This window comes from Felis catus, chromosome B2 (assembly GCF_018350175.1).
Source record: "Felis catus isolate Fca126 chromosome B2, F.catus_Fca126_mat1.0, whole genome shotgun sequence".
Lineage (NCBI taxonomy): Eukaryota > Metazoa > Chordata > Mammalia > Carnivora > Felidae > Felis > Felis catus.
Genome location: NC_058372.1, coordinates 284,065 through 298,356, shown reverse-complemented (window position 1 = coordinate 298,356; position 14,292 = coordinate 284,065). Strand labels below are relative to the sequence as shown.

The following is a 14,292-nucleotide window of genomic DNA, read 5'->3' as shown; positions in this document are numbered from 1 at the left end:
CGGGGACAGGCCGGTCGCGGTAGCGCTCACGTATGACGTCACAACCAATGGCGCTCGCCTCGCGTTGCGCGACACGCTTTGCGCAGTCGCGGTACGGCGGAGAGGAGGAGGGCTCGGTGGAGGGCACCGGCGAGACCCGCCCACGACCAGGGACCGACAGGGAGACCGGCGGGGAGACCGGCCGCTAGCGCGCGCACAGACCCCTACCTCGTGTGGCTCATGGACTCTGGGCGCTCCCGCTCCCACTTCCAGTCGGACCTGGACTTCTGTCCGGACTGCGGCTCCATCCTGCCCCTGCCCGGGGTTGAGGACACGGTCACCTGTATCCGCTGTGGCTTTTCCGTCGACGTGCGAGGTGAGGGGCTGGCGCGGCGGCCGGAGCCTGCGGGCGCGGGGAGTGGGGTCAGCGCCCCCTCCCCGCCCATGTCCATAACCCGTTCTCACTGCGCGCAGACTTCGAGCAGAAGGTGGTCAGGACCACGTTTGTGTTCCACAAGGTGGGGACGGCGGTGCCCGTGGCGGCGGACGAGGGGCCTGAGTTCCAGGGGCCCGTGGTAAGTAACCGACGTCACGGACTGGCCCCAGCAGGGAGCGCGGGGAGGAAATGCAGGCGTGAGCGCAGAGATCGGGACCCAGATCCCGGAGAGGGAAGCGGGGTGTCTGCAGCAGCAGCGTGTGGTGTGAGGACCGTGGGCTCTGGTTCCGGGTGGGCCCCCCAGGACCCCCTGACACGCCCGTGCTGACCCGCCAGGTGGACCGGCGCTGCTCGCGATGCGGCCACGAGGGAATGGCCTACCACACCCGGCAGATGCGCTCAGCCGACGAAGGGCAGACCGTCTTCTACACCTGCACCAGCTGCAGGTGCGTGTCCTGCTGCCTTCTGCCCCTTCTCTGTTCGCTAACCACATTGATGCGCTGATTTGCTCCCTGTGCGGGATAAACCGTTAGTTTCTCTGTTCCCATCCCTAATTTCTGTACAGTTCAGGTAATAGGGGGATATGTGGGGTTTTATTTTTGAAAATTACATTTCTCTTAGCCTTTTTATAGCCAGTGAACTAACCCTTTTGAGATATGTAAAAGCAAAAGGAAAACTGGAAGGCGAGTATTGCTCGCATGTTATGTTGGAATTTCCTCTACACTCGAGTTAGTTTTCCTTTTCTGAGCATTAATCGCGTGTGCCTTCAGTCCTTCGTCTTTGATGTTCTGTAGTTTCACCAGAGTATATCAGGATGTGCTTTCTTTTCTTGATTCTGTGTTGGACTTTCTAAAACAGGATTATTTTCCTCCGTCATCCTTGGAAAATTATCAGCCATTATCTCACTAAATATCGCTTTTACCCCATGTTCTCAACTTTCACATTCTAGAGCTCTAATCAGTTTATTAAGCCCCCTTCTGTGTTTCATTTTTTCCCATCCCTTTTCTCGTCATGCTGCCTCTGGGTTAATTCTTACAGCCTCCTACAGTTCACTAATTCTGTCTTCAGTTTATTCCAATTATTGTTACTTAAAAATTTTTTTTGAGTTCTACTTCATTATTTTTCAAATATCTTCTGTCATAATTAATAATTCCCAATTTCTAAGTCATACTTTATTTATTTTTAAAATTTTATTTTAGAGCGCAAGTGGGAGAGAGAGGGGCAGAGGGACAGAGGGAATCTCAAGCAGGCTCCACGCTCAGCGCAGAGCCCAATACAGGGCTTGATCCCACGACCCTGAGATCATGCCCTCAGCCGAAATCAAGAGTCAGATGCTCCAGTTAATACATCCCGCTTTTGATTTCGGCTTAGGGGGGCGCCTGGGTGGCGCAGTCGGTTAAGCGTCCGACTTCAGCCAAGTCACGATCTCGCGGTCCGTGAGTTCAAGCCCCGCGTCGGGCTCTGGGCTGATGGCTCGGAGCCTGGAGCCTGTTTCCGATTCTGTGTCTCCCTCTCTCTCTGCCCCTCCCCCGTTCATGCTCTGTCTCTCTCTGTCCCAAAAATAAATAAACGTTGATTTCGGCTTAGGTCGTGATCTCAGGGTTCCAGACTTCCAGCCCCACGTTGGGATCTGTGTGCAGAGCCTGCTTATGATTCTCTCTGTCTGCCCCTCCCCCGCCTTGCTCTCTCTCAAACTAAACAAATAAACTTAAAAGAAGAGATGCTCCACCGATTGAACCACCCACCCTTAGGAAGTGCTCCTAAGATTTTATTTTTAAGTGAGCTCTACACCCAATATGGGGCTCAAACTCAGAACCCTGATATCAAGAGTCACATGCACCTGGAATCAGCCAGCCAGGTGCCCCATTTGCTAACTTTTTTTTTTTTTTTTAGTTGTTTATTTTTGAAAGAGAGAGTGTGAGCAGAGGAGGGGCAGAGAGAGAGGGAGACAGAGTCCCAAGCAGGCTCCACGCTGTCAACTGAGCCTGATGCTCAACCGACTGAGCCACCCAGGTGTCCCTCCTCCTTTGATCTTTTAATTGAATGTCTTGTCTTATGCTGGAGCCTCTTCTTTTGCTCAAATATAATGACTCGTTTCTTTCTCCATAGGTTTCAGGAGAAAGAAGACTCTTGATTTTTTTTTCTGGGCGACTCAGCGATCCCTCCCTCTTCTCTTCCTTGGAAGGTGAAGGATATCGGGTTCTTGGATCCCTTGTCCATCCTAGGTGCAATGGTTTGCTCCCATAGGACATCATTGTGTGTCATTGTCCCCAGAGTACACTTACTCTATTTTTCCTTATTAAAGTTATATTTTTTTATATAAGCCAGACATCTGTATGTTATTTATAATATGTCTTGTTCTGACAGGAATTTAAATGAACTTACAGAGATATATTTGTTCTTTCAGTGAGTATATAAGCTACAAAAAATAATATAAATTGGAACAAGAAAGAAAAAAAAAAGAGCCAAGAATGGGACTAATATAAAAAAGTAATTATAATCTTCCATCACTAAATGTATTTGGTTCCTGAGTTTAGGGAAACAAACATAGGAGTTGGGAGAGTGGGATATTCAACAGGTAACTTAACCAGATCTCTTGACATGTGAATTTGGACAACAAAACATCTGTTACCAAGGGATAACAGTATGTACTTGGTACCAATGGACACTTTGAAAATTGTTTTGCTATTGCCCTTGAGATAAATGTAATACATATTCATCGTAATCATATATAGAGAGGCAAAAAGAAGAGAATTTTTTTGTGAATCCCACTGCACAGAGATACTGTCTTTTTTAATGGGCTTTACTATACATGCTGAGTTGTATCTTGATTTTTATCAGTTTGAACCAAAAACTTGTAGTTCAAACACAACATATTCAGATTTACTCTGGAAATCTGTATTTTTGCATTCCTTGGCTTAAAGGGTGATCAAAGGGTGATAGTAACCATGATTACCTTGTAATTGTGTGGCCTTTATATGTTCAGGGCTCTCAGACTTACCCTGTCTTGTTGTTTGTTTTTAATTTTTTTTAAGTTTATTTTTGAGAGAGAAACAGTGTGACTAGGGGAAGGGCAGAGAGAGGGAGACACAGAATCAGAAGCAGGCTCCAGGCTCCGAGCTATCAGCACAGAGCCCGATTTGGGGCTCAAACTCACCAACCATGAGATCATGACCTGAACCGAAGTCAGACACTTAGCCAACTGAGCCACCCAGGTGCCCCTACCCTGTCTTGTTTGACCCCCATAGCAACTTGGAGGGATGCGCAGGGCAGACTTTACTGTGCATCTGAACTTTCCCACCCCGCTTCTGAAATCTGAAACAAATCTGTTTTATCTACCCCATTTTAAGCCTCCCCTGGCCCATAACACCGACTGGGTAAGGTCCAAGTTTCTGAGCAACATACAGGACCTCCTGCATAAACGCACCTACCTGCCAAGCCTCACCTGATACTCCTCTTACATCCCAAGCAACGCAAAACTGCATTTTCTTCAGCGCACACACTGAATTTGTAAACAGCTCTCTACCAAACAAAAAGCCATTTGCTGCCTTCCAGTTCCTTTTACCCCTCTTTGCTTCCTTAGAAACATGCACCTGTTTCTATCATCACACAAACTTACGACCATTTCTGTGCTTGATCGTACTCCCCTCCACCCCAGAGAGCGTGCTGGCAAGAAGTAAGTAAATTCAGTTTCACAGAAGAGATTAGTATCTTTCAGTGTCTAAGATGTTAGTCCTACAGCTTCCCCATCAGGGCTTCCCCATCAGGCTGGGAGCTGTAAGGCCGAACACAGAGCCAGCAACAATCCCGGTTGAAGGCCCCATTAAGGACCTTGCCCCAACACCTGCACACACACAGGGCGACCGCCAGAACCCATTCTTTTATTTACTTTATTTTTTAAGGTTTATTTATATTGAGAGACAGAGAAGTTCACACAAGGTCTGCGCTGTGAGTGCGGAGCCCCACGAAGGACTCCATCCCACGATCCTGGGATCATGACCCAACTGGTAATCAAGGGTCTGGCGCTCCAGGACTGAGCCACTCAGGTGCCCCCCACCCCACAACCCATTCGTGATCGAGTGCTTCTCCCTGCTCCTGGGGCCCAATTCTCCATTCCCAGAGGCAAGGAAACGGAAGACCGGCTCAGGCGGGGTGGTTACTACCGCCAGGACGGATGTTCTCCCCTGCACCTGCACCCCCATCCCGTACCCCCAACCCCACTGCACCGGGCAGCATCCGCATCCGCTCCCACTGCACCAGGGGCCGCACCCCTATCCCGCATCCCCACACCCGCGCTGCGGCGCCCCACGGGCTCTGCCCTTCCGGACCGCCCCTCCTGGCGCTACTCGGCAGCGCTTGCGCCCCGCCGCCCACGCGCCACACCCGCAGTGACGCCTCTTCCGCCAAGTCAGCGGCTCCTGCTGGCTGCGCCTGCGCACTGTCACGTTACGGCGGAACTAATCCGGCGACGCCTGCGCTTAGACGCGTGCAGTGCCGTGGAAGGGAGAAGGGGAACTACGGAGTGCGTCACACCCGGAAGCAGCGGGCCGGAAGTGGGGTTGGACAGGTTCTCCCCAGGGGTGGGGAAACGGAGGCCCAGGAGGAGGGGGAAAAAAGAAGGTGGAGGATCCTGGCTGCCACCCTGAGTCCGGCCCGGCCCGCTTAGAACCCTGAGACACAGAGAAAAGGAAGGGCGTGTCGTCCCCCTTCCTCCCCTCCTCCCTGTCCTCAGCCTTAGCCATGGCCGAGGCAGGGGCCGGGCTGAGTGAGACCGTCACTGAGACAACGGTTACCGTGACAACCGAGCCCGTGAGAAAGGCGGGGGGGGGGGGGCGGTGATACCGGGAGGGAGGGGATAGGGCTGTGGGCCGAGTGGGGTCGGATACCTGGGCCGGGGACAGTCGCCAGTACTGGGGCTTTGGGCAGCGGTAGAGATGCTGCCGGAGGCTACTCAGGCGACACGTGACAGAGAGTTAGAGTCGGGGCGCAGGAGCTGCTGCGCGCGGGCGGGGCTGGAGACCCAGGGACCGGAGCTCGGGGTGTCGGGGTGGGAGGGGCGGGGGGAACGAAGGGCTCCATGCGAAGGCTTGGCTGCAGGCAGCCTGGCCGCCAGCACAGCTGCCAGCACGTGTTTGTGCAAGGGGTGGGCGTGAAGGGAGGTGCAGGGGTCGCGGGAAGGAGAAGGGCGAGATGGGAGGACTGTTGAGAAATAGAGACACAAGTAGCCTGCCTGCAAGAACGGGTTGAGTTGCTTTCAGAAAGAGAGGGTGTAGTCGTTACCCCCGGGTTATGGGGGGACGCGTGGGTGCGAGGGGGTAGGTAGGTAAGAAGAGGGGAGCGCCAGGCTTGAGGATGGGAGAGATCAGGACGTGGTTCTTTCTCTATGGGAGTCAAGGGTTAGGTACTGGGGACTGAGGAGATCGTGCTCAGGTACTAATACCACCGAGGAGGATTTGGGGAGGAAGACGGAGAAACAGCGAGGATTATGTTTTCCTTTGAAGACTTGCTGGGACCTTCCCTAGGTTAGGAACTGTGTCTTCCCCATGTCCTAGCAGTTGTCACAACCCCCCAAGGGTCTCCTTGAGGTCAGAGACCTGCTCCAGTTGTCCTTTCCCTGCACTTGGCTCCTCTGTTGGTCTGTCTGGGGCACTGACTGAACCGGGCCCCCGGGAGGGAGCTGGGCAGGTCAGGAGGAGGGAGCTAGCTGTGTCTGTCCGTCCTTCTTAACCTTCCAGGAGAACCGGAGCCTGACCATCAAACTACGGAAGCGGAAGCCAGAGAAGAAGGTAGAATGGACGAGTGACACTGTGGACAACGAGCACATGGGACGCCGCTCATCAAAGTGTGAGTGTTTCCCTCTTCCATCTGCTCACACCTGCCCACACCTGCCCACAGGCCTGTCTGCCACCTGCTCACACCAGCTCCCAGGCCTGTCTGCCACCTGCTCACACCTGCTCACACCTGCCCACAGGCCTGTCTGCCACCTGCTCACACCGGCTCCCAGGCCTGTCTGCCACCTGCTCACACCTGCTCACACCTGCCCACAGGCCTGTCTGCCACCTGCTCACACCTGCCCAGGGGCCTTTCACTGCCACCTGCTCACACCTACCCACAGGCCTGTCTGCCACCTGCTCACACCTGCTCACACATGCCCACAGGCCTGTCTGCCACCTGCTCACACCTGCCCCCAGGCCTGTTGCTGCCACCTTCTCATACCGGCTCACATCTGCCCACAGACCTGTCTGCCACCTGCTCACACCTGCCCAGGGGCCTGTCACTGCCACCTGCTCACACCTACCCACAGGCCTGTCTGCCACCTGCTCACACCTGCTCACACATGCCCACAGGCCTGTCTGCCACCTGCTCACACCTGCTCACACCTGCCCACAGGTCTGTCTGCCACCTGCTCACACCTGCCCAGGGGCCTGTCACTGCCACCTGCTCACACCTGCCCCAGGCCTGTCTGCCACCTGCTCACACCTGCCCACAGGTCTATCTGCCACCTGCTCACACCTGCCCCCAGGCCTGTTGCTGCCACCTTCTCATACCGGCTCACATCTGCCCACAGACCTGTCTGCCACCTGCTCACACCTGCCCAGGGGCCTGTCACTGCCACCTGCTCACACCTACCCACAGGCCTGTCTGCCACCTGCTCACACCTGCTCACACATGCCCACAGGCCTGTCTGCCATCTGCTCACACCTGCCCACAGGCCTGTTGCTGCCACCTTCTCACACCTGCTCACACCTACCCAAAGGCCCATCTGCCACCTGCTCACACCTGCCCCCAGGCCTGTCTGCCACCTGCTCACACCTGCTCACACCTGCCCACAGGTCTGTCTGCCACCTGCTCACACCTGCCCAGGGGCCTGTCACTGCCACCTGCTCACACCTGCCCCAGGCCTGTCTGCCACCTGCTCACACCTGCTCACACCTGCCCACAGGTCTATCTGCCACCTGCTCACACCTGCCCCCAGGCCTGTTGCTGCCACCTTCTCATACCGGCTCACATCTGCCCACAGACCTGTCTGCCACCTGCTCACACCTACCCAGGGGCCTGTCACTGCCACCTGCTCACACCTACCCACAGGCCCCTCTGCCACCTGCTCACACCTGTCCCAGGCCTGTCTGCCACCTGCTCACACCTGCCCCCAGGCCTGTTGCTGCCACCTTCTCATACCGGCTCACATCTGCCCACAGACCTGTCTGCCACCTGCTTACGCCTGCTCACACCTGCCCCCAGGCCTGTCTGCCACCTGCTCACACCTGCTCACACATGCCCACAGGCCTGTCTGCCACCTGCTCACACCTACCCACAGGCCCATCTGCCACCTTCTCACACCTGCCCGCAGCCTGTCACTGTCTACTTCTCACACCTGTTCACACCTGCCCAGGGGCCTGTCACTGCCTCGGTGATTCCAGGCATCGGGGACATGAGGCTAAGACTGGAGGAAAAGGGAGGGAGGGCTTGTCCTGGGACAGACCAGGGCCTGAAATCAGGAGGCATCAGCGGGCAGAAGCAAGGCTTTAGACCCTGGCCAACAGGAGGAGGGTTTGGGGGCCTGAGTCCCCGGGGGGTGGGCCTGGGGAAGCTGGGTCTTGCACGGTGGAAGCAGTTGTTACTGAGATCTGGTGGGTGAGGAACTGACTGTATCTTAACTTTTGTCCCTTTTTTACTGGGCTCCTCCCTCCAAATCCAGGCTGCTGTATTTATGAGAAACCTCGGGCCTTTGGCGAGAGCTCCACTGAGAGCGATGAGGAAGAAGAAGAGGGCTGTGGTCATACACACTGTGTACGGGGCCACCGCAAGGGACGGCGTCGTGCAACCCCAGGACCGAGCCCCAGCACCCCTCCCCAGCCTCCTGACCCCTCCCAGCCTCCTCCAGGGCCAATGCAGCACTAAATTCCTCTCTGCCCCACCATTCCTGTGTCTGTCTGGCCCTGAATGTATTCATGTGGCTACTTGGGGACTAAACCCATGGTTTGACCCCTTCTCCAGCCCCCTCCTGCCCTCTCCTCTGCCTGACGGAGGGAGGAAGAGAGGAGGGTGAACAGAGATCCTGGAATTCTGACTTGCTGCTATTCCAGAACCCAGGCTTCTGGGTTCTCCCAGCCCTCATTTCTCCTTCCGGTCCTCATCCTCTGCTCTCCTGGGATCCAGGCGTCTTGGTTCCAGTCTCTTCCCTTTGTTCTCACTGCCAAACTGCCTGTCCTGGGATCCAGGTCTCTTGGCCCCTTGCATTCTCTATTTGAGTCCCAAACACTTAAATTGGGTTTTCAGCAGTCCCAGCTTTCACTGCCAGGGTCCCAGTTAGATTCCGGGCAATCTTGCCCTAGCTATGCTTGTTAATCCTGGCTTGGAGCACTTCCAGTAATGTATTTATATAAGCCTGTGGGATGTGTGGGCTCCCAACCCTACCCCCTCATGCCCTCCAGAGGGGCTGGGAGAGAGAGAGGTCTTTGCTTTATCATCTTTAATGGAAAAGGACATAGTGATGGCCTCTCCTCACCCTTCTCACGTGATACAGGATCTGACAAAGCTGGCTTGGGGATTGGCCACTTAGAGCTAGCCTTCTCCTGCATCTTGTGGCTTCAGAGACAGATCCAGCTTTGTCCCAGGGACCTGGGTCCCTGGGAGAGGAAGCGAAAGGGAGGGAGCAAAGAGATGGGGATACGTCCCCTACACTACACTCTTACCCCTTCCTTCCTAGGCTTTGATGTTTCTGCCAGCCCAGATGCCCAGCTCCCAGCCCTCCCCACTCCTTACTGGGATCTTGAGATCATTTCCTAGGCCTCTTGCCATGCACAGTTGCAGAGATGAGTCAAATCATACCACCACTGAGATCTCATTTATTGCCACAGATGCACAAAATAAATAACCCAACATCTCAAAAAGTGTTAAATATGGGCCCATTTATACATATGGGGAGAGATGAGATGCTGTGTACAGGGATGGTTTGGGGGTGTTTGGGCCAACCCCCCCTGCTGAGGAGAGGAAAGGGAGGTAGCAGCCTTGGCTTACTGTGTGTGCAGGGGGGAGTCAGGAAGGTTCCTAACAGGACAAGGCTGTGAGCAAAGGAAGCAGTCACCATGGAGTAGAGCTGGCCTGCCCCCTCCCCAGAACGGCATTGAGCTCCATGGAGGGCTCTGAGACCCACGCCAGAGTCTGGTGAATAAACCTCAGATTGGGCAGGGAAGTCGGAACCGTGGCCAGAGGAGAAGGCACTGGGCCCTCCGAGACCAGCAGAGGCAGGGGTGGGCGGGGAACGCTTGGCTAGCGGGGCCTCTGTGTAGTGGACACCACCGTTGCCCAGTATTGGGGGGCAGGGCCTGTTCCCCAGCTCAGGTCCAGGGTAGCAGGCAGCCGTGGAGAGGCAGGTGGCAAGCGTCCCAGAGGGAGGGGCAGGAAGCCGGAGGCCAGCCAAGATCTTCCTGCTTGGGAGAAAAGAGACAGTGTGGCTGGGTGGGGGTGTGTGTGGACGAGGCGGCCCCCGGCACAGGCGGGGGGAGGCGGCTCAGCCCTCTGCCGGCACGATGCGCAGCGGGGCACGGGCGTCACGCGTGCAGAGCAGCGGGAAGACGCGCTGCCCCAGCGGCCCGGGCGCCTGGAAGGCGAAGAGCAGGTCGAGCGAGCGCCCATCGTAGAAGGCCACTCGGCCGCGCTCCCAGTCCACGTCCACGCGGATGCGCCGCGGCGGGGGGCCCGCGCCGCCCACCGGGGTGGGCTCGGGCTCCGTGAGCGCCCACAGGCGGCCGGCGCGGCCCTCCACGGCCCACACGGCCCCCGCCGGGCACAGCCCCACGCGGCCCTTGCGCCGCACCGACTCGCCGGCCGCGCCCACGGCGTAGCGGGCTTCGCCGCTGTCCTGGTCCCCGTCCTCCTGGTCCCCGGCGGCGGCCGCGGTCTCCACCTCCCAGCAGTGCCGGCCAGCCCCGAAGCCCTGCGCGCCCAGCACCGCCGGGAGCTGGTCGAAGCGCGCGGGGCCGTCTGGGGGCGCGGGCGTCCCCGGCGGGGCCAGCCGGACGCTGCGGCGGTCCGCTGAGATGAGCAGCTGGCGGTGTGCGGTGCCCGGGTCCAGGGTCAGGTCGGCTGCGGAGGGGAAGAGGGGGGCCGGGTCAGGGTCAGGGGGGTCTGCGCAGCAGAGGGCACCAAAGAGGCCTCCCAACTGCTCCAGAGGCAGCTGTGGGGCCAGAGCGGGAGGAGACAACCGCCGCAGGGACGGGCTGCTTCCGTAGAACCGTCCTGGAGAAGCCCTGGCCGGCCTGGCGAAGGCGGCACAGGGCGAAGATCATGAAGAGGCTGCTTGGGTTTGGGGTTGGGAGAAGAGTGGGGCTGATCCGACTTCCAGGGAGGAGTGAGGACTGATACCGCATCTACTGTGGTGGTGGTGGGGCGTGGGAACTGGGTCAGCAGGATGCGGAAGGAAGGTGGCCCTGAGGAGGAGGACTGGCAGGGGGTGCTGGGACCCCAGGCAAAAGTGGGAGTGGCCTGGGGCAGAGGAGGAGAGAGAAACAATCCCGGCCCTGTGTGTATGGTTTGCTTTTGAGGAAAGGTTTCTGGATTGGGGTGCTAGAAGTATCCTGGGTTATGGGGTATGGTAGGTAACAGGAGGGTGGGGCACATTTCCTGGCAGGCTTTTGTTTTGTTTTGTTTTTTTAAAGAGTTCTTTTGTAGGTAATGTCTACACCCTATGTGGGGCTAGAGCTCACAACCCGAAGATCAAGAGTTGCATGCTCAAAAAAAAGAGAGGGGGCGGGTGCCTGGGTGATGGCTCAGTCAGTTGAGTGGCTGACTCTTGATTTCAGCTTAGGTCATGATCCCAGGGTCGTGGGATCACGCCCTGAATCCGTCAGGCTCTGCACTGAATGTGGAGCCTGCTTGAGATTTATTCTCTCTCTCTTCCCCTCTACCCCGCCCCCCCCAAAACTGAAAACAAAACAAAACAAAACAAAAGCATTGCATGCTCTATCGACTGAGCCAGACAGGTTCCTCTTTGGCTGGCAGCTTTGGTAGCAAGCCAGGAGCCCCACCCCCCACCCCCCGGGGGGCTGCAGAGAAGGTCCAGAGCCCCAGGGGCAGAGACAGAGCAAGAGTGGTGGAAGCAGCTGACTTTCCAGGGTCGCGACAGATAAGAGGGGGGAATTGCTGGAATATGAAGAACTGAGGATTGACGTTGAGGGTCGAATTATGTTCCTCCCGAAAAGAAATGTTGTAGACTCTCAGGACCTCAGAATGTGAACTTAGTTGGAAACAGAGTCTTTACAGAGGTAATTAAGTTAAAACGAGGTCATTAGGGCAGGCCCTGGCCCAATGTGACTGGTGTCTTTACAAAAAGAGCAAGTTTGGACCCAGAGATGGATGAGCACAGAAGAAAAACAATGAGAAGACAACAGAGAGGACATCTGAGGGGGAAGGCTGGGAGAGAGGCAGGGCCGTGGAAGGAGCCCATCCCACCAACACCAGCCTCGACTCCCAGAGCTGACACGGTGGGTTTCTGTGGTCCAGCCCCTCAGCGTGTGCTGCTTAGTGCTGCCTCAGGGAAGTCCCACAGACCCCAGAAGAGACTCGATCTTGTCTGAGAGGGAAGACTGTCACTCAGTGCATCCCTCCCTCCCCCCTTACCCGTCAGTCTGTGCAGCATGTTTTTGACCACTGGATAATCTTCGGGGACGTCGTCGTCTGAGTTAGATGACTTGGGTGTTGGGGTGTCAAGTCTGGACAGATGAGGGAGAAGGGTCAGGAAGTCCGTAGACACCCTCTGCCCTCTGACGCCCCCACCCCGACCTCACTGACATCTCTGGGGCCCGGAAAAGCTGTGTGTGAGTGAGGACAGAGAGGTGAGCCCACGGAAAAGGTGACGGATGTGGCAGCTGGTGGTAGAAAGGAAGGAGCAGTAAAGCGGAACTCACCTCCTCCATGTCTTCCTCGTGTCCTGGTATGGGCAGAAGAGAACATGGATGTGAGCTCTGGGCTTCGTCCTTGGGCAGCCCTCCCTATCCTCCCCTCCCTCAGGTAGCTGGGACTCGGTTGGTGAGCCCCGGCACCTCTCACAGTGACCTCTTCACCCCTGGGCTCCCCCTTTCCTCAGTTTTCCCTTGTCCTTTCATGGCCCTCCTTCCCCTCCATCACCGCCCACCGCCCTCCTCCCCTTCCCCAGCTTCATCCACACCTGGGACTTGCCCCCTTCACCCTTCAGAGTCCCCCGGCCTCATTCTGTGTCTCCTAATCTACCTTCCTGAGGGTGTCCCTCTCCTCCATCACTCTGACCAAACCCCCGAGCCCTGGGGCTAAGAGTTGGTGTATAAAAGCCTTGTAATAAAGCTGCTTCCCCTGTTGCCATAAAAGCCCAGTGGCGTTTATTGGGCCCTTGGCTTTGTGTCTCTACCCTGGCCTAGGCGGCAGCTGGACTCCAATGTGTCCCAGGAGGCCCAGCAGCTCGGGACACCGCGCTGGATGCCCTCCAAACACCAGGAACTCCCCTCCCCCCTCACTGTCCAGTGGGGATGACTGGAGCGGCCCAGTGTGGTGGCGAAGGGAGGGGCAATTTGCCTAATCACGCCAATTACACCTGGACTAATTAGGTCTATGTAGACTTCAAAGTGTGGAAGCAAGACCTGAGACCGGCTAGGCTGCTGGGGAGAAGCCAGTCAGGAGTCCCGGACGCCTGGGGGTCGGGCAGGGAGTAGGGGCAGGGAAGGTTAGGGTTAGGGCTAGGGTTAGGGTTAGGGGAGGGGCCCGGCCAGAGGCCGGGCTGCAGGCTCACGGGCCCCGCCTCCGCCGTCGCCTCTCCCGGCCAGGGGCCCTGGGAGGAGTGGAGCAGGACGCTCACCAACAGCACGGCGAACGCTGCCCTCCTCCACTGATGGCCCCTGGCCGCCCTTCTCTCTGCTCAGGCTTCTCGCGCCCCGCCCTCCCACCAGACCCCGCCTTCCCCCCCCTCCCGCGTCCTCCCCCAGGTTGGTTCCGACACCCACCGTCCCCCTCCCAAGACCCCGCCGTCCCCCTCGCGCCCTCCCCCAGGCTGTTTTCCACCCCCGCCATCCCTCCTCCAGACCCCACCGTCCTCCTCCCCCTGAAACCCCGCCGTCCCCCTCCCAAGACCCCGCCGTCCCCCTCGAGCCCTGAGCCCTCCCCCAGGCTGTTTCCCACCCCCGCGGTCCCCCCAGACCTCACAGTCACCCTCCCCTCAGACCCCGCCCCTCCGCATTTCCCGCGCTCCGCGTCCCGTCTCCTTTCCTCTGCGCGCCTGAGACCCGCTCCCCTCTTCCCCACGTACTGCTGTCACCCCGCCCCGTTCCTCGGCCCCCACAGCCCCAGAGCGCCCCCGGCCCCGCCTCACCTCTCCGCGCGGGTCCAGGCAGCCCATGGTGGGGATGCGACCCCCCCTGCGCCTCCCCGCGCGGGCGCCCGCCTCGGCCAGCTTGTCGCGCAGCCCCCGGCTGATGCGCACCTCCACTGCCAGCCGCACGTTAGACCTCAGGCTGCGGCGGGGGCACGGCTGGCCGCAGCAGGGGCAGGCGGGGGCGGGCGCCTGGTCGCCGGCGGCCGGAGGGGCGCCCCAGCGGCGGGCCAGGCACGCGCGGCAGAAGCTGTGCTCGCACGCCAGCAGCACCGGGTCCTCGAAGGGGCCCCCGCACAGCGGGCACGTCGCCAGCTGCTCCAGACGCTGCACCAGCCCCAGGCCCAGCTCGGGCGCCTCCATGGGAAGCGCGACCCCCGCCCGCGGGCCGCGCCTGCTGCGAGCCGAGCGCGGGGCCCTGTCCCCGCCCGGCGCATGAACCTTCGGGCGCGCTGTGGCCCCTCTCCGAGCAGTGGCGGCCTCCGCCGCCCTCCCCGCCGCGCCAGGCTTTATAGGGAGGAGGAGGCCCCCGCGGCAG

General features: G+C 58.4%; 3 protein-coding genes across 3 annotated transcripts; 2 read left to right on the top strand and 1 right to left on the bottom strand.

The window, feature by feature from the left end:
* Positions 1–86: 86 nt before the first annotated feature.
* Positions 87–2,738, top strand: POLR1H (RNA polymerase I subunit H). The gene is made up of 4 exons (XM_003985618.5): positions 87–355; positions 454–554; positions 752–861; positions 2,525–2,738. The coding sequence occupies exons 1-4, from the start codon at positions 220–222 to the stop codon at positions 2,547–2,549; spliced, it is 372 nt and encodes a 123-aa protein (XP_003985667.1). The 5' UTR covers positions 87–219; the 3' UTR covers positions 2,550–2,738.
* Positions 2,739–4,959: 2,221 nt separating this feature from the next.
* On the top strand, positions 4,960–9,317 carry PPP1R11 (protein phosphatase 1 regulatory inhibitor subunit 11). The gene is made up of 3 exons (XM_003985617.6): positions 4,960–5,224; positions 6,151–6,259; positions 8,115–9,317. Exons 1-3 carry the CDS (start codon positions 5,156–5,158, stop codon positions 8,315–8,317), a joined length of 381 nt encoding a protein of 126 aa, XP_003985666.1. The 5' UTR covers positions 4,960–5,155; the 3' UTR covers positions 8,318–9,317.
* Positions 9,245–14,254, bottom strand: RNF39 (ring finger protein 39). Its single transcript, XM_023253566.2, has 4 exons — positions 13,755–14,254; positions 12,325–12,347; positions 12,038–12,129; positions 9,245–10,504 (listed from the first exon to the last, which is right to left on the bottom strand). Exons 1-4 carry the CDS (start codon positions 14,115–14,117, stop codon positions 9,930–9,932), a joined length of 1,053 nt encoding a protein of 350 aa, XP_023109334.2. The 5' UTR covers positions 14,118–14,254; the 3' UTR covers positions 9,245–9,929.
* Positions 14,255–14,292: the final 38 nt, after the last annotated feature.

Coding starts and splice junctions, on each gene's coding strand:
- POLR1H (XM_003985618.5), top strand. CDS start 220: ATGGACTCTGGGCGCTCCCGCTCCCACTTCCAGTCGGACCTGGACTTC. Junction 555..751: donor CTGAGTTCCAGGGGCCCGTG/GTAAGTAACCGA, acceptor CTGACCCGCCAG/GTGGACCGGCGCTGCTCGCG. Junction 862..2,524: donor TACACCTGCACCAGCTGCAG/GTGCGTGTCCTG, acceptor CTTTCTCCATAG/GTTTCAGGAGAAAGAAGACT.
- PPP1R11 (XM_003985617.6), top strand. CDS start 5,156: ATGGCCGAGGCAGGGGCCGGGCTGAGTGAGACCGTCACTGAGACAACG. Junction 5,225..6,150: donor TTACCGTGACAACCGAGCCC/GTGAGAAAGGCG, acceptor TTAACCTTCCAG/GAGAACCGGAGCCTGACCAT. Junction 6,260..8,114: donor GGGACGCCGCTCATCAAAGT/GTGAGTGTTTCC, acceptor CTCCAAATCCAG/GCTGCTGTATTTATGAGAAA.
- RNF39 (XM_023253566.2), bottom strand. CDS start 14,117: ATGGAGGCGCCCGAGCTGGGCCTGGGGCTGGTGCAGCGTCTGGAGCAG. Junction 12,130..12,324: donor ACGAGGAAGACATGGAGGAG/GTGAGTTCCGCT, acceptor TCATCTGTCCAG/ACTTGACACCCCAACACCCA. Junction 10,505..12,037: donor CATGCTGCACAGACTGACGG/GTAAGGGGGGAG, acceptor TCCCCTCCGCAG/CCGACCTGACCCTGGACCCG.